Source organism: Drosophila busckii, chromosome 3L (genome assembly GCF_011750605.1).
Source record: "Drosophila busckii strain San Diego stock center, stock number 13000-0081.31 chromosome 3L, ASM1175060v1, whole genome shotgun sequence".
Lineage (NCBI taxonomy): Eukaryota > Metazoa > Arthropoda > Insecta > Diptera > Drosophilidae > Drosophila > Drosophila busckii.
In genome coordinates, this window is record NC_046606.1 from 7,138,134 (window position 1) to 7,160,987 (window position 22,854).

At 43.1% G+C, this 22,854-nt stretch overlaps 3 protein-coding genes across 12 annotated transcripts in view; 2 read left to right on the plus strand and 1 right to left on the minus strand.

The window, feature by feature from the left end:
- Positions 1-274: 274 nt before the first annotated feature.
- On the plus strand, positions 275-4,774 carry LOC108599934 (tonsoku-like protein). Its single transcript, XM_017987152.1, has 5 exons — positions 275-591; positions 650-821; positions 873-3,368; positions 3,424-3,599; positions 3,660-4,774. The coding sequence occupies exons 1-5, from the start codon at positions 321-323 to the stop codon at positions 4,733-4,735; spliced, it is 4,191 nt and encodes a 1,396-aa protein (XP_017842641.1). The 5' UTR covers positions 275-320; the 3' UTR covers positions 4,736-4,774.
- An 888-nt stretch (positions 4,775-5,662) lies between these two features.
- On the minus strand, positions 5,663-7,567 carry LOC108599937 (probable medium-chain specific acyl-CoA dehydrogenase, mitochondrial). Its single transcript, XM_017987158.2, has 3 exons — positions 7,439-7,567; positions 6,802-7,155; positions 5,663-6,742 (listed from the first exon to the last, which is right to left on the minus strand). Exons 1-3 carry the CDS (start codon positions 7,454-7,456, stop codon positions 5,855-5,857), a joined length of 1,260 nt encoding a protein of 419 aa, XP_017842647.1. The 5' UTR covers positions 7,457-7,567; the 3' UTR covers positions 5,663-5,854.
- A 1,349-nt stretch (positions 7,568-8,916) lies between these two features.
- The window catches only part of LOC108600005 (ankyrin-3), a 42,770-nt gene continuing 28,832 nt past the window's right edge, over positions 8,917-22,854 (plus strand). For 4 of the 10 annotated variants that reach the window (XM_033293854.1, XM_033293847.1, XM_033293850.1 and 1 more), the window contains exons 1-10: positions 8,917-9,453; positions 15,201-15,302; positions 15,365-15,817; positions 15,889-16,653; positions 17,102-17,305; positions 17,614-18,541; positions 19,550-19,826; positions 19,887-20,293; positions 20,361-20,572; positions 22,111-22,315. In XM_033293854.1, coding sequence (XP_033149745.1) covers positions 8,932-9,453; positions 15,201-15,302; positions 15,365-15,817; positions 15,889-16,653; positions 17,102-17,305; positions 17,614-18,541; positions 19,550-19,826; positions 19,887-20,293; positions 20,361-20,572; positions 22,111-22,315 — 4,075 coding nt within the window. In that variant the 5' untranslated portion in view covers positions 8,917-8,931. Of the gene's footprint in view, positions 9,454-9,956; positions 10,100-12,799; positions 12,930-15,200; positions 15,303-15,364; positions 15,818-15,888; positions 16,654-17,101; positions 17,306-17,613; positions 18,542-19,549; positions 19,827-19,886; positions 20,294-20,360; positions 20,573-22,110; positions 22,316-22,854 lie in introns of those variants that run through there. The other 6 variants (XM_033293851.1, XM_017987153.2, XM_033293849.1 and 3 more) reach the window with 5 other exon arrangements.

The window sequence follows — 22,854 nt, forward strand, 5'->3', positions numbered from 1 at the left end:
GAAATTGCATAAGCTAAAATCTATATTATGTGGGTATGTGGCTATTAAAACTTAATATTACCGTTTCTTTCCTTTTAAATTTGCTTCATGGGCATTTTCTTATTATATTCCAAATTGTCAAAATTAAGTAAGCAATTTTATTAAGCTTTTAATAGCTAGTTCATAATGTGTTGGTCGGCTTGTATGTGGCGGCTGGTCGATAACATATAGATTACCTGTTCATGCTGGATGATACTTGTCTAACAAAATGTGCGCAAATTAAAGTTTCGGAGGGAAAACTTGTTGATAGTTTGTTAATTATTTCTTTATTGTACCTTTTAATGGATGAGAAGCGTTATGTGAAGCGCAAAGAGAAGGCGAAATCCGATGGCAACCGCGAACAATTGGCGCTTGGCTGCAAGCAGCTGGGCGACTTTTATAATCAGCTTGGCAAATACATTGAGGCGGCACAGGAATATAAACAAGAGGCAAGCATTTACGCGAGCATGGGCAAGGAGCTGGAGACAGCTAGGGCAAAGCGCATGTTGGGTGAAATGTATACGCTGCTATGTGAATATGATGCTGCCAAGGACCACATTAATGATTACTTGAGTAATGTACCGAATATCAAAAATTTCATCACAATGTGTAACAAAAATTTGCATTTCAGAAATCGCTAAGCGGTTGAAGAACCAAGTCGAGCTGCAGCGTGCCTATGCAACACTGGGCCGTGTACATCTGCTGCATGGACAAAGTTTGGCCGAGAGTAAAGCATCAGCAGCTATGGAGCAGCTAAAGAAGGCGGAGAAGAACTTTTTGCACAGTCTGCTATTGATTAAAGAGTAAGTTTTAATACAAAGTTCGAATTGTCATTTAGATGTTTCTATGCTCAGGCTTACGGGACAAGTGACTAAGCTGGAACAGCTGGATATGCAAGCGCGGTGCTATCTCAATATAGGCGTAGTCAAGGAGCACATGGAGAACTTTGAAGGGTCCATTGAGTATATTCACAAGGCGATTACGATCAGCAAAAACAACGATTTATTCGAATTGACGCACCTTTGTTATATATCCATGAGTCTGCTCTATAACTGCAAGAAGAAGGATGCCGCAGCCGCTTTGCGCTATTGTAATTTGGCGTTGGATGTGGCTAAACGGCTGCCGAACAAAGTAAAAAAGATATGTGAAACGTTGATAACCAAAGCAGACATTTTGGTAGTCGCTGGTGACTTTGCAAGCGTCAAGCAGATACTCACCAAGGCCTACAAGAAGCACACTCCTGATGAGAACGATCGCGCCAGCATTGAACGTTCATTACGCATTGTTGTCAAGATCTGTCAAAGCCTGGACGAACTGGTGGTGACCAGCTCTGTAGACTACGGCAAGCTAAAGGATTTGTATGAGCGTCTAGGCGACGGTTGCTGTCATCTTTTAAACTATGAGAAGGCATTAGTTTACTATCAAAAGATGCTGGAGTCTGCGAAGCTAAATGAGGAACGTGGCAAGAGTCTGGTGCCCATCTATGTGAGCTTATATCAAACCTATAAGGATAACAAACAGTTTGACAAGGCTCTGGAGTATCTATGGAAGGAGTTTGAACTCAATCAGGATATGCCCACGGAGGCGTTTACGACTCTTTGTAGCATAGCTGAGATTTGTGAGCAGCAGGCGCAGCCCTTCTGGACAGTGCATGATGTGTACCAACAGGCATTGCGCCAAGTGTCTAAGGTGGAGCATGAGACGACGCGACAGAAGCTGGAGAAGATTGCCTTGGTGCGTTTGTATAAGCTGCAGCGTAAGCACAACATGCACCTGCTGCTGGAACAATTGGAAGCGGAAGCCAAAGCCAAAGGTATTGATTTGTTGGCAGAGTCCTTTAGAGAGGATGATGATGACGATGATGATCAAGCATTGCCCATGCAGCAGCAGAACACGCCCGACTGGGGCGATGATATAGATCTGGATGCGCTCACCGACTCAGATGCCAGTGATCTGGATGAAAGCGACAAACCACGCCCACAGCGCACAACGCGTGGCAATCGCTCGCTCACCATTAAGCGTAATAACAAGGGAGAGACGCAGCTGCATCAGGCTTGCATAGCAGGCAATCTGGAGCTGGCACGTCGTCTTATCGAGCAGGGACACACGGTAAATGTGCGGGATCATGCTGGCTGGCTGCCACTGCACGAGGCCTGCAATCATGGCTATCGGGATCTAGTCGAGCTGCTGTTGGACAAAGGCGCAGCGGTGGCAATTAACGATAAAGGTGGCACCAGCTGTGATGGCATCACGCCCTTGTACGATGCCTGCACCAATGGATACCTGGATGTGGCCGAGCTGCTGTTGGAGCGCGGTGCAGATGCTACAGTGCGCACAGACTACAATGAAACCTGCATTGAGGCGTTGGATAGGTGGCGACAGTCCCAACAGTTGCTGGATGGCGAGCAAGCGCAGTATGCACAGCTGCGGGAACAATTGCTGCACAAGCTTTCGAAGTTGGGCATCTGCAGTCAGCGTCAAGCGGCGCCTTTGACCAATGCACAGGCGCGTGTGTCTGCGAGTGATACAGATGAGGAGGATGAGTTCGACTTGCCGCAGCGCCCTATTAGGCGTAGCTATGCTAGCAGTCCACCTAAAAGCAGCAGTGCCAGTAAAGAATATCGAAACGTTATGGCGCAACTTAAACGTCCAAACCGTTTGGATGAACCAAGTAGCAGCAGCACTTGTTCAGGCTCCAGCTCTAACTCCAGTCAAATTAAACAGAAGCGCTCTGGCTTGATGTCTGAACATGAAGTGGATGCAGACTGCTGGCTTATCGACGACGTTGGTCCAGAGCGCAAACGCAAACGTTACAACTCTGGCAGTCTCAATTGTCGCTCCAAGGAGAATCTGCAGGACTCTGCTTTAAGCTGGGAAACAGAACTGCAAGCAACGCCGCCTGAACTGGATGCTCATCGTGTGCTGCTCGAGGCAGCTGGCTCCAAGCAGCATCAGCGTTCTAAGAATACACGCAAGCTTTCACTCACCCGTGTCTCCAGCATGAGTAGCAATCACAGTGGCAAGTCTAAGCACCAGGGCTCGCTACTGGACAGTGGCTTCTGTCGTTTTCGCAGCGAGAGTCCCTTGGGCAGTGGCGAGGATTCCCAAGATGGCTTTCGCGCTCATGCAGAGCCAGATTCCACCACATGCGGCGCAGCCATACAACTGATCATATCACCCGCCAAGAAATCTTCGCCTATTAAGCTGCAAGCGCTGCCAGTGCTGGCAACAACAGTATCCTTTAAGGTCAAGGTGCAGGATGAGCTACTGCTGGTACCTGTGGAGCGCAAAAAGTTGCAGGACATAAACATGCGCTGGCTAGCAGAGGAGGCAGGCAGACGCTACAATAAGTAAATAATTAAACTACAACAATTTGATCTGTTACTCATTATGATGTTATTTTAGATTAACTGGTTTAACACCTTTGTTGCGTTTAAAAACAAGTGATGGATTTGCCTATGAAGAAAGCGACGCTGTCAGCGTGGCGCTGGAGCAAAACATGCTGCTTAGCACCATACTGGAGTGGAAAATCTCGCCGCTTGCGCAACGCTATGAGGAAATGTGCCTGCAATTCAAGAAAGGTTTACTCCCAATTTAATTCAACGTAAGGCCATTAAACTTAACTATCTCTCTTATGATAGATGTGGACAACAAGCTCAAACTGCTCTTGGAACGCTCGCAGAACACACTCAAGCTGGAGTTGGCCAATCTCTGGTTACTGACAGCTCAAATGGAGCCCATTTTCAAGGCGTTAAATCATCAGGCGCGTCTCACTGTGCTGGATCTTTGTTGCAACTTCATAGGCAACGAGGGAGCACAGCAGCTGGGCAAGGCATTGCCCACCTTGTTGCAACTAAAGTCCTTGCTACTCAAGTGCAATGGCATTAGCTATGAGGGCCTGGATGCGCTGCTGTCGGCTGAGGCCATGGAGAAGCTGGAGCACTTGTTGGAGCTGCAGCTAAGTCAAAATCCGCTGGGCAATGCCAGTCTGCGTACCTTAAACAAATATTGCAACAGTCCAGCTGGACGGGCTTTGACCACGCTCGGCCTGGCGCAGTGTGAATTCAATGAGCTTCAGAACTTCGATCTCGGTTTTGATCAGCTGACCAGCTTTGATATTAGTTTTAATCAGCTGACGCAGCAGAGTGTGCATAGATTATCGGAGCAGCTAAACACTTGTCGCTTGGAACACTTGAACCTTAGCTACATACGTTGGCCATTGGATGAGCAAAGCGGCTTTGCCTTGGGCGAGCGTTTGGTGGCGCTGCTGGAGAGCGGCACATCGGAGCGTTTTGTGCGTTTGCAGCTTGCAGGCTGCGGCTTGAACGATGCACATCTCTATAAGCTTACCCAGCAGTTAGCCAAAGCCAAACAACTACATTATCTGGACATTAGCGACAATCCGCGACTCAGTGGCTTATCCTTGGGCCATGTGCTAACAGAGCTGCCACATCTGCATGTGCTTCTGGCCACAAATTGCACGCACCTGTTGGATGATGTGCGTCTGCAGCAGCTAGAGCAACAGCCGCAGCTACCCAGGCGGCTAGATTTAAGCATTGATGAGCAGACGTTCACCGTGCCGGATGCATTGGCGACGTTGAGCTCCATTTGGCAGCTAAAGTGGGGCGATAAGGCGCAGATGTCAGCTCCCAAAGGATCAAAGGGGCTAGTGCGACTTTATGTGGATGAGAGTGATCTGCAATGCGGCGCTGAATAGATCTTAGTAATAATTTTATTTATTTTTTATGCTATAAGATAAATGACTAATAAATATTTAAATCATAAACAAAATCTTTTCATTCGATACCCGTTGCATACCGGAGGGGGCATATGAGCAAGGCTATATAGGAGAAAATTAGCCATATCCCGTCCATATCCAGTCACATTTAAAAAATTTTTAGCTTACGACACTCACAGGATCAAACTCTATCGAACTGCATTCAAGGATTATGGGGTCATCTTATTATCCCAACACTTAGAATTTTTCAGCCTGAGGGCTTAAGAAAAATGCTAAAAACACAAAAAGGGCTGTATCTTCTTAATTACAAGGACAATAATGATGTCCTTTGGTCAGATGATAGTCCCTTTGAATAAGATTCGTTTGGCACTAATTTCGTCCTGATCCTGCAAAGGATACGGGAGATATAGGCTGTATACGAAAAATGCTGTTTTTCTCGGCTCCTGTAAGGACATTCGTCCTTCGAGTGGTATATTCTGAAAGGTCTAAATGAGCACTACACTACAAAGGATATCCATGTAGTCCTTGTAGTTTCCGAGAAAAAGGACAATTTGTGTTTTTGGGCCACTTTTTGCGACATGAATTTTTTTCAAAAAATTTTTTATGCAATTTTGAAAATCCTTAAATGCAGATCGATAGATTTGGGACCCAGAAGCACGAAAATGAAGGTCCTTTTGTGAATCAAAGGATAAGTAAGGAGCAGGAGATAATTAAAGACCGTTCTTAGAAAGCAAATTAAGCATAGCGCTGAAACCACAAGGACTATCTGGATGTCCTTTGACATGTTAAGAACTGCAGCGGTACACTTAAAATCTCCCGGCAAAAGGCAATAGTCTTATATCGAGAGACTACTCTATTTAGGTCAGGGGAGATTATAAATAGTACAGCGAAAGGCACCGTATCTTATCAGTGGGCGATTAAAATGTTGGGGCTTTAATTAGTTGCAATGAGTTGCCAAATCACTTTGCTCTACATGGACTTTTGGACTATTCTATTTTCACATTCACATTTTAAGTAACTTAACATATTTTTATTAAAAACGTTCTCTTGTGAGGATTGTGTTGTTGTTTTTGTAACCAGACTTATCTATGCGTACTCTTACGTACTCTTGCCCTTGGCTGCCTCGAACATATTCCTTGAGATGATGAGACGCTGAATCTGGGAGGTGCCCTCATAGATCTGATAGATCTTGGCATCACGCATCAGTTTCTCCACAGGATACTCGCTGTTAAAGCCATTGCCGCCGAAGATTTGCACAGCATCGGAGGCAATTTTGTTGGCCATATCGGCCGCATGGCACTTGGCAATCGAGGCATAATAGCTGTTGCGGCGTCCCTGGTCGATCTCCCAAGCGGACATGCGCCATGCCAGACGCGAGGTCTCTACACCAATGGCCATGTCAGCCAGCATAAACTGCACTGCCTGATGATGAGCAATGGGCACACCGAATGTCTTGCGCTCCAGCGAATACTTCAGGGCCTCGTCCATGCACCGCTGGGCCAAGCCAACAGCGCCGGCGGCAACTGGTGGGCGGGTTTTGTCGAAGGTGCCCATGGCAATCTTAAAGCCAGCGCCCTCGGCAACCAGCACGTTCTCCTTTGGCACACGCACATCCTCAAAGGTAATGCCACGTGTATCCGAAGCACGCTGACCCATGTTCATCTCCTTGCGGCCTGGCGTTAGTCCGGGTGTGTCGCGCTCAACAATAAAGCCGGTGAAAGCCTTGCTGGCGGGGCACTTGGGATCGGGATTGGTGCGTGCCAGCACGAAATACCAGTTGGCTACGCCGCCATTGGTGATCCACATCTTTTGACCGTTGATAATGTACTCGTCGCCCTTCTTCTCGGCGCGCGTCTTGATGCCGTTGACGTCGGAGCCTGCGCCGGGTTCAGTAACGCCATAAGCAGCCACGAGCGGTTCCTCGAGCAGACGACCCAAGTACTTTTTCTTCTGCTCCTTGTTGCCGGAGAGTATCACAGGAGTTTGCTGTTGTCCAAGAAGATCAAATGTTAATCTAAGTTTAGGCAAGTGTTAGATCTACTTACACCCAAGCTGCTCGCTTCCAAGGCCGTCATAATGCCAGTGCAGCCATAGGCCAGCTCCTCAGCTGTCAGACAGGTTGTGAACACATCCAAATCCAAGCCACCAATGTCGGCGGGTATGTGATTGTTCATCAAGCCCAGCTCCCAGGCCTTCTTGACAATGGGCCATGGATACTCGCCGGTTTTGTCGTATTGCGCAGCCACTGGAATGATCTCCTCACGCGTAAACTTGCGCGCCAGTTCCTGGAACTGTTGCTGCTCCTCAGTCAGCGCAAAGGAGGTGCCAGTGGGTGACACTTGTGAGACGGCAGCATAGGAACGGCTGGCCACCAGTTGACGCAGTGCAGGTGCCGCAAGCTACAAGAAAAACACAAATCAACAAAATTGATTACAAAATTCCACAGACAAACTTGATTAAATTGCGATTTACAAGTGCAATGTACAACGGGGGCAAAGTACAAAATAGACAGAGACGCGTTGATAAGCATCATAATCTATATAGTATTAGCTTAAATATTAATACAAAATGTCTGCCTATAAGACATTTGTATGTGTGGGTGCTCAACAGTTGGGCAACGCAAAAGTTTTCACAACACTTTACACATATATTTATTTATTAATAATAGTTTTATGCAAATACCTTATTTAAAAACGCCATGACGTAGACAATTTGCACAAATTTCTTGTAGTTTCACTGTCTAGAGTTTGGTCTTAATTGGGTCGCTTCGCTCACTCGTTTGCCGTTCAGCATAAGCAATAAGCAACAAGTAAGTTGGAGAGTCTAATCGGCAATGATCGTGCGAGCAGTGCAGCAACATACCGGGGCGAGCAAGCGGTTCGATGTTCGAGTTGCGCTCAATTGCTCGAAGTAAAAGTTCGAGATGGCGAGAATTAAAGAGCGTGTGTTTAAGAGAGTATGCTGAAGAGCGAATTGCTTAGTAAACGTTACGTTTGATTTAAAAAATGCACTTATAAGTAAATGTAATTAGTATAGTGCATTTTTAATTGCTGTTGATATTTAACGACAAATCTATAATATGCAACTTTGTTTCAATAATAAAAATAAACTAGCAACAATTTAACGATTTTTGGTTTAATCATTACTAAACTATAGTTTTTAATTATTCTAATAATGCTGTGTATTGATAATTGCATTGTATGTGTTGTTTTTTGATTTGAATTGACAAATTCATAAACAATTCGGAGTGGCAATTGGCATTAAAAATATTGCACACCACTGTGCGATGTTGTCTAAGAAGTACTGAGCTGAGCTTTAATTGCAATTAGCGTGTATAAATAATTGCAAACTGTAGCAAGCCCTTGACACAGTCAAGACAAAGCCCTTAAAGGAGATCCCAAGTAGCAAAAAGGAACAAGGCAGTAAGCAGCAGAAGCTTTTGATGGCTAAAAGCTTACACGAAAGCTTTGCCCAATTAACGAATGCAGGCATTTTAAATTTAGTGAAGCATACTTTTGGCTACAATTTTGCTAACGCTTTTGTATATAAATAAATAAATGTATTTCCGAATTGAGGGCGCTCCAGTGTCACGGCGCAGTTGAGTGTGTGACACCGTTGGAAATTTATAAATAAATCAAAAGTGTTTATTTGGTGGGTGAGCACAGTTTGGGGCAGCATCTCTTATCAGCGGGCGCATAACATTTTTGGGTACGGTTAAAGCTTTCGGTTGGAGCCACCCCCCGTGGCGAGTTAAAAAAGAAAATACCGTGCAAAACGAAAGACAGCCGAAGCCGTGGCCAACGAAGTTGAAGTGCCTGGGCCTGGGAGCGAGGACGAGGTGGTGGTGTGGTCTCTGCATAAACTGGGATAGCTTGGCAGCAGTCTGTGGCTTGGCTAGGCCAGTCATTTGACATTGCTCCTGCGTAAAGGTTGTCCACGCGCAAAGCAAAACATTTCCGTCGACATTTGGGCATCCAAGTTTCCTATATCGCGTCCAATTGCACAGCACACAGTGTGTATGTGTGTGTGTGTGTGAGTGAGTGTGTGTATATTTTTTAGTATACATATAAGTTAGCTCATATGGGTGAAAAGCCTATCAGATTGATTATCTAAGCCTTAATCAAACAAGTGTAGAGTGCAAAGTGCAAGTGAAGTGATTTTTAAGTGTCCCAAACATGGCACAGTTTGTGACTCATATACAGCCAACGCTGATGGAGGCGTCGCAAGGTCATGTGCCGCACCATCATGGTCATCAGGTAGGCATGCAGCATACGTCGCATTTGCCACATAGTGGCCACAACATGCCATCGCCACCAACGGCACACAATCATCATCATCACCATCATTCGCAACAACAACAACAACAGCAGCACCACCAACAACAACATCCTCATGGCTCAGCAGCAGCTCATCATAGCTCACAGCAGCAGCATCAGCAGCAGCAGCAACAGCATCATTCGCAGCAGCAGCATCCGCAGCAGTCGCATCCGCATCACAGCAACAAAAAGTCTCATGGCAAATCCAGCAAAGTCCAAAGTCCCATAGCGCAGTTGGCATCTCCGCCAGCGGAGCACGTTGGACACTACGATTACTTTCAGCATCAGCATGAGCTGGCATTTCAACATGGCGGCGGCGTCGGTTCCAACAACAAGCATCCTGACAAGCATGAGCACTGCCCTACAGGACATCAGAGTGCGGTGAGTGTGGCCACAGACTTAAGGGATCTCTAATGGGGCGTACACTTCTGTACAGCAATGAGCTCACTCTGATGCTAGTTTGCGCATCTTCGGATGACGCAATCGTAATCCTTGAAAGTCCACATGAGTCATAGCCTCATAGCCAGCGTCTGTCCTTGCTGCGCGGTAGCGGCACATTAACAAACATGGATGACGACTCTGTGGCGTCAGCAGCAGCAGCAGCAGAAGCAGCAAACGTCTCCAAGGCATCGTTTACAGTTTATTAAAAAGCTTTAAATTGTACGCCAACCATAAACCCCAAGCAAACAACCACCGCCTCCCCCTTTACCTCTCACGCATTCATAGCATTAGGCACCCAGCCCTCACACCCCACCCCACATACGAGTCGAAAAGCTCTTTCTATCAAATGTTTGGTCTGCTGTGTTTCGTTCGTATTTCTTTTAAAAATAACCAATTTGGCAAAATGTTCTCTTTGTTGCTCACATCAGTCTCAGCGCGTTTGTAATTTCGAAAACAACTCAAAAATCGCGCATTGTCTGGTCGGCGCCTATAGTTGCCTATATCGTATATAGCATATGATTTGCTTGAGGATTAGCTGCACATGGAAACACTAAAGAAACGTTTTCCCTCGCTGCAAAGTTTGGGCGTAAGTTGCAGTTGCTTTTCTTTATATAATTCACGTCTAGCTAATGCAAACTATATAACAACCAGACTGCCCAGACACAATTTATGCATATATATATATATGAATATATATTGTGTGTGCTTGGCGGGGCAGTGAACTCACTTGTGTGCACAGCCCACTGGGCATTAAACAAACTCGACGCCACCTTTTTGCCGTTGGCGTGTCATCGCATTTTATGGTGCGTTTTTTAAGGTCATCAAAGTTCTGAGCAATTAGCCTGGTGTTTTTACTTGAGGGTTTTCGGTGTTTGCCTCTTGGCATTTGGTAATTTTATATAGCATGTTTAGGCCTATTGCAGGCACATTGGGCATAAATAAACACGACAACGAAATATTTTAAAAACAAGCTAAGGCCGACTGCGAAATATTCTACGTCAAATATAAAGTAAGAGCAAACAAGAATATTCAAAACATAAAGCTTAGCTATTGTTGCTAATTTACTAAACTAAACTCAGTTAAATAAATAATCAACTACACAGAGCCTAACTGTTTACTGCATTAAAATTTAAATCTTCTCTATTGTTTGTTGTGATTTCTAAATGCCAATTGCTAGTTAGTTAACGCAGCTTTGATTAATAATTTACATATATGTACAATTTGCTTAGCTAACTCAACTCAAAATGTCATTAGTGAGTTTATCAAGTTTCTAAAACTTTATTTACACTATAATTAAGCTATCTAGCACCATTTTCTTTTTTACAAGTTCTGGAGTTTTATTTATTTTATAGTAGCAGCTGACATGCAAAGTTGCCATTTAATTTTGAGGCATATCAATATTGTGTGCAACCCCCAAAAACCCTTTAGCCCAATCGTTTGGGCCACAATTGCAGCTTGAAGACAACCCCAAACTGTAAGCAAAAGTAGCTCATTAATTAAATACCAAATGTGGCGTTGCCGCTTGCCGTTGCACCTTGCCACATTTGTTACGACTGCATGTGGCACAGTTGCTGGCGCAATCTGATGCAAACACACACACACCAACACACACAATTTGCGCGGGTCACGTTGTAATTTGAAATGCAATTTTATGCAAGCGAGCGCTTAGGGTTGGGTTTTGGCTTTGGGGGTTGGCTTCACTTTGATCGACTAATTTGCTGACAAACAAAAGCAACAGCAGCAGCAGTAGCAGCAGCGAAAGAAAATTAATGGCATTGGCAGAAATTGTGTCTTGGCTTACATTAGTTGGCTAAACGTGACGTTGACGCATCTTAAAGGGCAATGTTGGTGAATTTCGTTTTTCGTATTAGGGGTGTGTGATTTTTCGAACTTCGAAACGGGAAGTAAACAAAAATCCAGTGAATTGTGCGGCGACTGCGCGACACTTGGCCACCCAACCCACCCTTAATTCGAACTGTCAACCCCCTAGACAAACGCCCACCAACCAACTGTGGATTGTGTGCTGCAGTCATTGTTGGGCTTGTTTACGCTTTATAAACACTAGTCTAACTACTTTGAGGGTAGAACCTGCTTGCATGTGTATAAGTTGAACCTAGTCCTGCTGCTTATGTTTGCTTAACTAATTATTTTAATGCCTTGTTAGTTAGTTTGGCTATTGTGTTGCACTAGGCATGGGCGTTAATGCTTATGGCATTTGCTTAAATTACTTGGTAAACGCTTTTGGGGTGTGCCAGGCTAAATGACCAAGAGACTAATTAGCTGAACTAAAACTATGCAGTATTTATCTGGTAATTGAAGCTGTCTATAGCTAGCAAAGTTATCATGTTTCATATAAAGCGTTCTCAAGCGTATGTGTTGATATTAAGATATTTAAGTATAAATATTACGAGGGGTTGCTCTATTGGGATTCGGTTATTGAAAGTAAACAAAGCGTAAACTTTATAATATCTAAAATTTGATACAATCAGCTCTACTTTAAGACGATTTCCAACCTATATAAATATAAAAAGCCATAAAAACATTAATATTGAGGGTTGCATTCTTTTGAGAAGTGTTTGTGCATTATTTAAAAAAATCCCTGCTCTATTTCAAATGAATTTTATGCTGTTCGCAAATGTCAACAAAACAAAAAGAGCGAAACGCACGTGTCGAGCGGGCGGCATTTGGCTTCCGCTTCCAATGGAAACACACCCTCCCTCGGCTGGTGGCGCAGACGCAGCATTTGTCATTGAAGGGGGGGCGGATAAGACTTCCAAGTATTGGAAGCGGCAAGTGCGCAGGTCCTTTTCGAAAAATCCTGGGTGGCGTATAATGCCGACAAAAATTCAACCACGATACGCCTAGGACGTTGCTCGCTGCTGGGCCAAGTCGTATCCAGTCTGGAGTTGAACATTGAAGCAAACGGTAGCACAAAAATTAGTAAACGCTGCTCTCAGTATAGCCTGAGACTGTCTGTGTCTGTCTTTTGAGAGTGTGTGTGAGAGTTTGAGTGTATGTGTGAGTGTGTGTGTTGGTTGAAACCAGAGCTAAGAAGGCATCCCAAAGTTACACAGTTACAGTTACTCATACACGTACACGTACACACGCACAGCATATGAAGCACACACACACCCTTGCACTTCTTACATAAAAAAAGGTCCTTAGGAAAAATCGATAAAGAGTGCATTTAATATTCAAGCAAGCAAATTTATTGAAATCTTATTAAATTTCTTTAACGCCGCCTAAGCAAAAGTCAAGTTGAAGTGAAAAAATAATATGTATGACTAAGCAGTGAAGAAAATACGCGAGTTTAGAGAGCTACTACGCTTATGAAAATTCTCTATACTAGTTTTTGTAATAAATTCCAAAAGTATTAATTGCCCAAAAACAAAATGGTTACTGAAAATGGAGCACAGGTAAATGAAAACTTTTCTTATAACAAAATATGTATGAAGTTGTGTTGCGTTAACTTTTGGCACAGACTGTGTGTGTGTGTGAAAACGCCAACATGGCTGGCGTCCATTTTGCACTTTATTGATTTTTCAGTGTCTGGACAGGAAAATTTTTGATTTAAATGCAGCAAAAAGCAATTAAAAAAACCAGTTTGCACTTTTTCTATGCATTGTAGTTGGGGCTAAAGGCTAAGCAGCCATTTTGTTGAATAGTAGTTAAGTATTGATTTTTCTATAGTTCTGTAGAATTTAATTTAAAAACGGGGCGTTGCTGTTGCAGGGACAGAAAGAGATCTATTCATAACTAAATGCTTATTGTTTAAGACTGATTGACAGCTCTATGCATAAGCTTAGTTATGTGAGTGGGTGCATAGCAGTCGAAGCAGAAGAAGAAGCAGCAGAACTGGGTGTGGTACTTCAGCGCTTTGGTGCGTGTTGCACGTACAACTGGCGGCGAGAGATTTAGGTTAAATTTAATGATGACATGCGACATTTTGCGCCGCACGGCAAGTTACAGAAAATCTATAATTATGAGTCACACATATCCTGACAAATGGTTTGACTATATAGTCTCCAGCTATATAAATCACATTTGTTGCGCTGGTGCGCTGCGCTCTTGAGCTTGTTGAGGGGGCAATCATGTTGTCCACTTGGGGCGACAAGTTCATAGCAATATACACTTCAAGGCTTTAATCGCCGTTTCAAGCACACACAGCACACAATTTGTAACAACTTGAGCTTGTTACACAATGGACACCTTTGAACTTTTAGCAAACACTCAGCCATACACGGCTCATCAAGCTGTGCAAACAAGGAAGCAGTCACCAAACCCATGCTGGCTTTATTTTTTTGCGCTTAGGCTACGCCATGAATAGCGCCAGTTAAACTTCCTTATTTGCTTAAACAGACGAGCCTTCGCCCACACAGAGACACACGCCCACTTGCAACAAAAGCCTTTGGGCTCTCCAGTCAAATCGAGTCGAGTCGAGTCTGCGGTCATTTTGTCGCCTTTCCCGTGAGCGCAGAGAACTCTTTGCTTTTGCAATAATTTTGCCGACTTCCAGTTGCATTTTCCAGCGCCACAACATGACGTCATTTTCGACATCGAATTTCCTGCTCACCGAAGCATGCCAAAAATAAAAGTAAAACATAAACAAATTGTGGGTGGCAGGCAACGACAGTAACAAAAAAAAAAGCAAGCAAGGCAGCTGTTAAGCTTACTTGGTTGGCTGGCTGACTGGTTGGTTTGCTCTGCTCTGTGTATAAATTACAGCTGCGCATTAAGCACCCGCCGACGCGACGTTGACCCCTTGCCTTGACCATGCTGCGCGGCTGCTCCCTTTAGCCGGCCAGTTGAACTTGTACCTTTGTTAGCTTTGACTACGTCGTTTATCAGTTGCGCAACGTGGCTTTCGAGCTCATTAGCATATGCTCCTCCTAGCAACGATCTATGGCAACGTAGCCCCCCTGGCTACCAAAACAGTGTTAAGCTTATTTGATAAACACACAGCTGACACGCAACTTTCGTTTGACCCTGAGGCCAAGTGCTGACGTAAATGCGTTCAACTTGAACTGATTCCTATATGCGATACGCACCTGTCAATTTATTGTCTATATATTGTTACAGCGAAAACTTTTTATAGATGGGACACAACAAAAGCAAATAAATCAATAGGGAAGTTCAAGTCTCTTTCTCTGAATAATTCAATAGATAACTAAATATAATCCTGCCATTGAAATCCTTAAAGTTCAGCAAGCAATTAGTATTAATTGGCTTCTATAATTAACTGAACTGTTCACATCATTCGTGAATTCAGCAAGCTTAAAGTACTGAGTAAAATGTAATAAAATATTGAATGAATTGAATAAGCCTAATAACGCTTCTTTGTGGGTTTAATTTTGATTTTAAAAATAATTGAAGCTAAATGTTGATTGCCATAAGTTCGACTGATTTTCGTTTGAGATTTCTGCCTTTCTAATTGTATTTGAGGCATTAAATAATATAAGCAGCTGAGATTAAAATAAAAAAAAGTTATAGCTGTAATTTGCTTTAGGGGACTTTAACTGATTTGAAGCAATCTTATGGTAAAAATGGGTCTTTAACTTAGATTGGCGGGTTTATAGAAGTAATAATTTCAAGAGATAACTTTTAAGGTTTTACATACCCCAATGGTAGACTAAATTTCTTCAGTTTATCAATTGTAGACTAAATTTCTTCCATTTATCCGTTTTTAGGGCGATGGCAACACATCCTTCCTACGTGCCGCACGCGCTGGCAATCTCGAGCGTGTGCTGGAGCATCTAAAAAACAATATAGACATTAATACCAGCAATGCTGTAAGTATTCTATAAACTACAACTTAATCATACAACTAACAGTCAAATTTGCTGGCTTGCAGAATGGTTTAAATGCTTTGCATTTGGCCTCCAAGGATGGACACATACACGTTGTTTCCGAGCTGCTGCGTCGCGGCGCCATTGTGGACAGCGCCACAAAGAAAGGCAATACGGCGCTGCATATTGCCTCGCTGGCTGGACAAGAGGAGGTGGTAAAGCTGCTACTGGAGCACAATGCCTCAGTCAATGTGCAATCGCAGAATGGCTTCACTCCGCTTTATATGGCTGCGCAGGAGAATCACGATGCTGTGGTGCGTCTCTTGCTGTCCAACGGTGCCAATCAGAGCTTGGCTACTGAGGACGGCTTCACTCCTTTGGCTGTGGCCATGCAGCAGGGACACGATAAGGTAGTCGCTGTGCTGCTTGAGAGCGATACGCGTGGCAAGGTGCGTCTGCCAGCGCTGCATATAGCTGCCAAGAAAGATGATGTCAAGGCAGCTACGCTTTTACTCGATGTAAGTGCAAACTAAGCAAGAAATCGGGCATTAACTTTATAATCTTTACATATACTTTATGCTACTTACAGAATGATCACAATCCCGATGTTACCTCCAAGTCCGGATTTACACCACTGCACATTGCTTCGCATTATGGCAATCAGAATATTGCTAATTTGCTTATCCAGAAAGGCGCCGATGTCAACTACTCGGCCAAGCACAACATCAGCCCGTTGCACGTGGCCGCCAAGTGGGGCAAGACCAACATGGTTTCGCTGCTGCTTGAGAAGGGCGGCAACATTGAGGCCAAGACTCGCGATGGACTCACACCGCTGCACTGCGCCGCACGCTCAGGCCACGAGCAGGTGGTGGACATGCTGCTAGAGCGCGGTGCTCCTATTAGCGCCAAGACTAAGAACGGTCTAGCTCCTTTGCATATGGCCGCCCAGGGTGAACATGTGGATGCTGCTCGCATTTTGCTCTATCATCGTGCTCCCGTGGATGAGGTCACTGTGGATTATTTGACGGCGCTGCATGTGGCTGCTCATTGTGGACACGTGCGCGTGGCCAAGCTGCTGCTAGATCGCAATGCGGATGCCAATGCACGCGCTCTTAATGGTTTCACGCCTTTGCACATCGCTTGCAAGAAGAATCGCCTCAAGGTGGTGGAGCTGCTGCTTAGACATGGCGCCAGCATTAGCGCCACCACAGAAAGTGGCTTGACTCCGCTTCATGTGGCCGCCTTTATGGGTTGCATGAACATTGTCATCTATTTGCTACAACACGATGCCAGTCCAGATGTCCCCACTGTCCGGGGTGAGACTCCACTACATTTGGCGGCACGCGCCAATCAGGTGAGTTGTTGAAAATATATAAATTGCACTTATACACACTTGCATTCATTATCAATCGATGATATTTAGTCTATAATAATAGAAAATGTAAACACAATTAGTTAAAATCAGCGATTTACACTTTTATTTTATTTTTATTACACGCCACAAATGTTTTTGCGCGACAAGAACTTTTGCACTTAGGCATCGATAAAATCTAGAATCGATATGCAGCATCAGTGTTAGAGCCGGGCACTGTTATTAACATTGCAGATCAGAATTGCAGTTAGAATCGATATGCATTTGCAGCTGTTCAAGCAGTGCAGATCGTGCTCGATAACAGTTTCGATAGCATATTTTAAGCACTGCAGCGAACAGAATTATGTTAGAAGAGTGTTTAACGCTCTGTAATCTTTTTTGAATTTAAAAACACAACTAATTCTTTGTTTTATTTGTTTTTCATCAACAGACGGACATTATTCGCATATTACTACGCAATGGCGCCCAGGTGGATGCACGTGCTCGCGAGCAGCAGACGCCGCTGCATATTGCCTCGCGCTTGGGCAATGTGGATATTGTCATGTTGCTGCTGCAGCATGGCGCCCAAGTGGATGCCACCACCAAGGATATGTACACGGCGCTGCATATTGCCGCCAAGGAGGGGCAGGATGAGGTAAAAGATTTGATAGCAAAAAAGATAACGGATCACATCGACACTGTCTATTTGATGCAATTATTCTGGATACGTCATCAGGAGTTTTTCATTTGAGATTGGTTTTTAAGTTTTGTACGCCTAATTTTAATTTTATTTATTTACTGTCTACGAGTATTATTATTATTGTTGCGTTTTTGTTTGTTCTACTTTATGTTGCACATAAATAAATGTTATCACCCTACCAATATTTATTTTTTGATTTATTTTTCATTATAATTTCCAAGCAACCTAAGAGGCTTGTTTTTAAATAACTTTTCTATCGACAGGTGGCTGCTGTGCTGACTGAGAATGGCGCTGCCTTGGATGCGGCTACCAAGAAGGGCTTTACGCCATTGCACTTGACCGCCAAGTACGGTCACATCAAGGTGGCCCAGCTGCTGCTGCAGAAGGAGGCGGATGTGGATGCTCAAGGCAAAAATGGCGTCACTCCGCTGCATGTTGCTTGCCACTACAACAATCAACAAGTGGCGTTGCTGCTGCTCGAGAAGGGCGCCAGTCCTCATGCCACGGCTAAGAACGGACATACGCCATTGCATATTGCAGCACGCAAGAATCAGATGGACATTGCAACTACGCTGCTGGAATATGGCGCACAGGCAAATGCCGAGAGCAAGGCCGGCTTTACTCCATTGCATTTGAGCAGCCAGGAGGGTCATGCTGAGATCTCCAATCTGCTGATTGAGCACAAGGCGGCTGTTAATCATCCAGCCAAGAATGGTTTGACTCCCATGCATCTGTGTGCGCAGGAGGACAATGTGAATGTCGCCGAGATCTTGCAGCGCAATGGCGCCAACATTGACATGGCCACCAAGGCGGGCTACACTCCCTTGCACGTGGCCTCGCACTTTGGTCAGGCTAACATGGTGCGCTTCTTGCTGCAGAATGGCGCCAATGTGGATGCTGCCACTTCCATTGGCTACACGCCACTGCATCAAACCGCCCAGCAGGGCCATTGCCATATTGTCAACTTGTTGCTGGAGCATAAGGCTAATGCCAATGCACAGACTGTCAATGGACAGACTCCACTGCATATTGCTCGCAAGCTGGGCTACATAAGCGTGCTGGATTCGCTGAAGTCCATTACTAAGGAGGAGGAAACTGCTGCAGCGCCAGCACAGGCGGAGGAAAAGTATCGCGTGGTGGCGCCCGAGGCCATGCACGAGTCCTTTATGTCCGACTCTGAGGAGGAAGGCGGTATGTATCTATTGCTTGCTTTAGCTTTTTAGCTCTTAAGCTACGGCGCACACACTTCTAAGTTAGACAACAAACGCACCCTCATTATGCTTAGACTTAAGTAAAAAGAAAATGAAACCCGCTTTGTGACCCGTCAGGTGACACAAATTGGGAATTGGACGCATGCTACGAGTTTGGCATTAGCCTAAGCGGTGATCGCGGTCTCAGCGAAACTCATCACTATTTGCCATATTACCAGGGCGACTATCTATATGTCTCTAGTAAGTGCCAAGCCAAAATTGTATGCCGGCTCTTATCAAGTGCGAAATTGGCTTGCAATTGAACTGTGAAATTTATAACTAAAAGCACTTAATAAAACTGGCTTAAATGTATAAATTTTATATTGACGTTGTGGTAAAGCAAGAGAAATAATTAAAATGCAGTATTTTTGTGCCTTGTTTTAAAAACTCTTTTGAGAAAGCTATGAAATCGATAAAGCAGTTTAAAGCAAAAGCATCGATGCTCAACTAATGCATAAGCATAAAATATCGATAAGCTGATAATCGCTTTCGAACTTTAACGCTTTCATAGTTTTATGAACGTTGTAAATAAATTATGATAAAAACTATAAAGGCAGCATCAACATATGTGTACTCCCAGTTTATAAACGAGGGTTAAATGTGCCTAACTTTGCTTGTATCCATTGGCATGAGCATATATATTATACTATACTCATTTAATCCATCTAGCTTTATATATCATATATACTATATTGAATAATTATAATTAAATATTTATAAAGAAAGCATGTAGTCTTAAACAAATTCCATGAACTAAAAACAAACTCATTTCGCATTCTTCTATTTACAAATGCACTGCGTCCATTTATCACAACTGCAACAAATAAACAAACAACAAACCAACCAATAACAACAAAAACTACACAACACAACAACAACAACAATAATGGCCCATTGGACTGTCTTGTGCTTGCGCTGGAATGCTAAATGCTAAATCTCCAAAATCTAGGCGAAGATAATATGCTATCCGATCAGCCTTACCGCTATTTGACCGTTGATGAAATGAAATCTCTAGGCGACGACTCGCTGCCCATTGATGTGACACGTGATGAGCGCATTGACTCCAATCGCATGACCCAGAGCGCCGAATATGCCAGCGGTGTGCCGCCGACCATAGGCGAGGAGATGATAAGTCCACACAAGGCGCAGGTATATGGCTCCTCGCCCAAGGCTACAGTCGATGGTGTCTACATAGCCAACGGGCATGAAGAGCCACCACATGTGGGGTAAGTGCAGCAGCTTTAGATATTCGATATGCGATCAAGCTAATGCTTTTTCCCTTGCAGTCGCAAGCTGAGCTGGAAGAGCTTCTTGGTCTCGTTTCTGGTCGATGCGCGTGGCGGCGCTATGCGAGGCTGTCGCCATAGCGGCGTGCGTATGATTATTCCATCACGTTCCACTTGCCAGCCGACGCGGGTGACCTGTCGGTATGTAAAGCCGCAGCGCACAATGCATCCACCTCAGTTGATGGAGGGTGAGGCGCTGGCCAGTCGCGTGCTCGAGCTGGGACCCTGCTCGACCAAGTTCATTGGTCCGGTGGTCATGGAGGTGCCACATTTTGCCTCGCTGCGTGGCAAGGAGCGTGAGATTATCATACTACGCTCGGATAATGGCGAAACCTGGCGTGAGCATGCCATTGATAACTCCGAGGAGATTATACATGATGTAATGCAGCAATGCTTTGAGCCGGAGGGTAAGTCTGCTGCTGAACTCTAGACTCCAATCAGAGCTAGATTTATAGTGCTTATTTTGATTGGCAGAAATCGCACAGTTGGAGGAGCAGGCTGGCAATCATGTTTGCCGCTTTGTTACCTACGATTTTCCGCAGTACTTTGCTGTCGTATCACGCATACGCCAGGAGGTGCACGCCATTGGACCCGAGGGCGGCATGGTGTCCAGCACTGTGGTGCCGCAGGTGCAGGCCGTCTTTCCACAGGGCGCGCTCACCAAGAAGATCAAAGTCGGCTTACAGGTAAACCTCTTTAAACCACGCAAAGGCGTTGCGCCCGAGAAACTACGCAAGATAAGCGTCAATCATGTGCCCAAGAAGAAGCGCTTCTCGCTCATTTGGTAAACAAGCAATACAAGTCAACCAGCAAGCAGCAGTTATCAAAACTAAACATATAGAATATACACATCTACTAACGCATTTAATATATACTTCCTTAAATCATATACTCAAACTAACGTAAAGCAAAGAGTTTTCCAAACATAAACATACGCATTTAACGAAAGCAAAATATTTGTCGAGCATTTGTCAATCCGCAAAAGCCAAAACCAAACTTATACCAAATCAAATACGATATGCAATAACTACTTGTAGTGCTTAGTAATATGTATCAATTATATGTGTTTTATTTTTTAAACAAATTTCAAAATGTTATCTATGAAATATGTGCACTTTGTTTGAGCGAACAGTTAGAACTTTGGTAGCAACTGTACTTTCGAAATACAATATTAACGAATAATCAATACTAAAACTAATTAATGGAAACAACTGATCCTGGATCAACAAGCGACATATTTTCTTAAATTACTCTAAAAACAAGCAAAATTGTCCAAACGTATAAGATGATAAATCATGCATAAATTATACTATAAATTATATTTATACTATGCTTATAATTATTATAAACTTAATCAACTAACAATATACATACGCCTAAGATTATAAACAAATAACGTTTTTTCTGAAATGCAGTACTATACCCAATAAATTTAGTTCAACAAAAAACTTTATGCCAATGAAAATGTTTTTTCATTAAATTCTTATCATTTAATTCATTTTTAATTCAATTGCTTTTTCGCTAACAACAACAAAAAAGAAAACAATTGTACAAATATATATAGTTGTATATATATTGTAAATACCGTTACAATTGGTTGCGGTTCTAGTTGCCTGAAAACGAAAGTTGTAACACTTTTTTTAAGCCATGTCCGTAAGCAAAAAACGATTTTATAATGGCCCACAAAACACTCATGAGTTACAAATATTTCCACACATATGATTTGCATTTTTATAAAAATTATTACTATTATTATGATTTTAAAATGTACAAATTAAGTTTCTTCTAGTTATTAAGTTGTAGTAAAAGTTTTTTTTTGATAACTAAATTTATTGGGACATAAATGGGCTTGAACATTGTTATTGTTTGTAGTTAAAACTATGTAAATATAAATGAAAAAAAAATTAGCATAAATAATATAAGCAAATGTATAAAACAAAAAGCAATATGAAACTAAAATTTAATGTTCACCATTTAGCCCAAACACAAGACTCATTTCATTTATTTTGATTTCAACTAAACGCATACTTTTCAACAGAACTATATAAAATACTAGAAATACCAAACAAATGGCGCATATTTTGTATACATATTTTAATTTGTTGTCTCTATATATATGATTTTCTAATTTATTGCTCTCTCATGTAATTTTAAGTGTGGCCGCAAAATCGATTTTTGTTTTCAAGAGTGCTTCAAAAAAAAAAAAAAATTGTTACATTTCTAGGCGCAACCTGTTGACCCCGATCTAACGGCCAAGCTGCTGGGTCGCGGTGTGGCTGTCTCACCAATTGTCACAGTCGAGCCGCGTCGTCGTAAATTTCACAAGGCTATAACACTTAGCATGCCCGCACCCAAGGCACACAGCCAGGGCATGATCAATCAGTATTCCGGCAATACGCCCACGTTGCGACTGCTCTGCTCTATAACAGGTATGTTCATATTGTTACCAGGTCTATAAACCATAACTATATACTACTATTGTTTTTTGTGTTGTTGTGCAAATGTGCCATAAGCTCCAATAACTTTTTTTGTTCTTTTTATGAGTATTTTATACACCTAATATTACGTTTAGTTAGTTGTTGTTTATGAGTAAATTTAACTAAAAAAAATAACTTGTACAACTCTCTCTCTGTCTCTCTATAATAACTAACAATCAGGCTTTAACTTACTTGCTTGATTTCTATCATTTCTTATTTCTTTTAAGTTTTTAACTAAAAGTTTAATTAATTTCTTTTCGTTTTCTATGTTGTAAAACATACTACAAGTATCATATACCACTTAGTAACTCCTGCTAATTATATACCCTATATATATATAAATACTTGTCATATATCTAACTATATTGTGTACAGTAAAACTTGCTAAATATGGAAAAAGATATCTTTTAAAACAAAAATTGCTGTCAATTAACTCTGCAGGGCTCCGAATTTTGTTAGCTAGTTATCATATGCTTGTGTCTGTGTAGTTA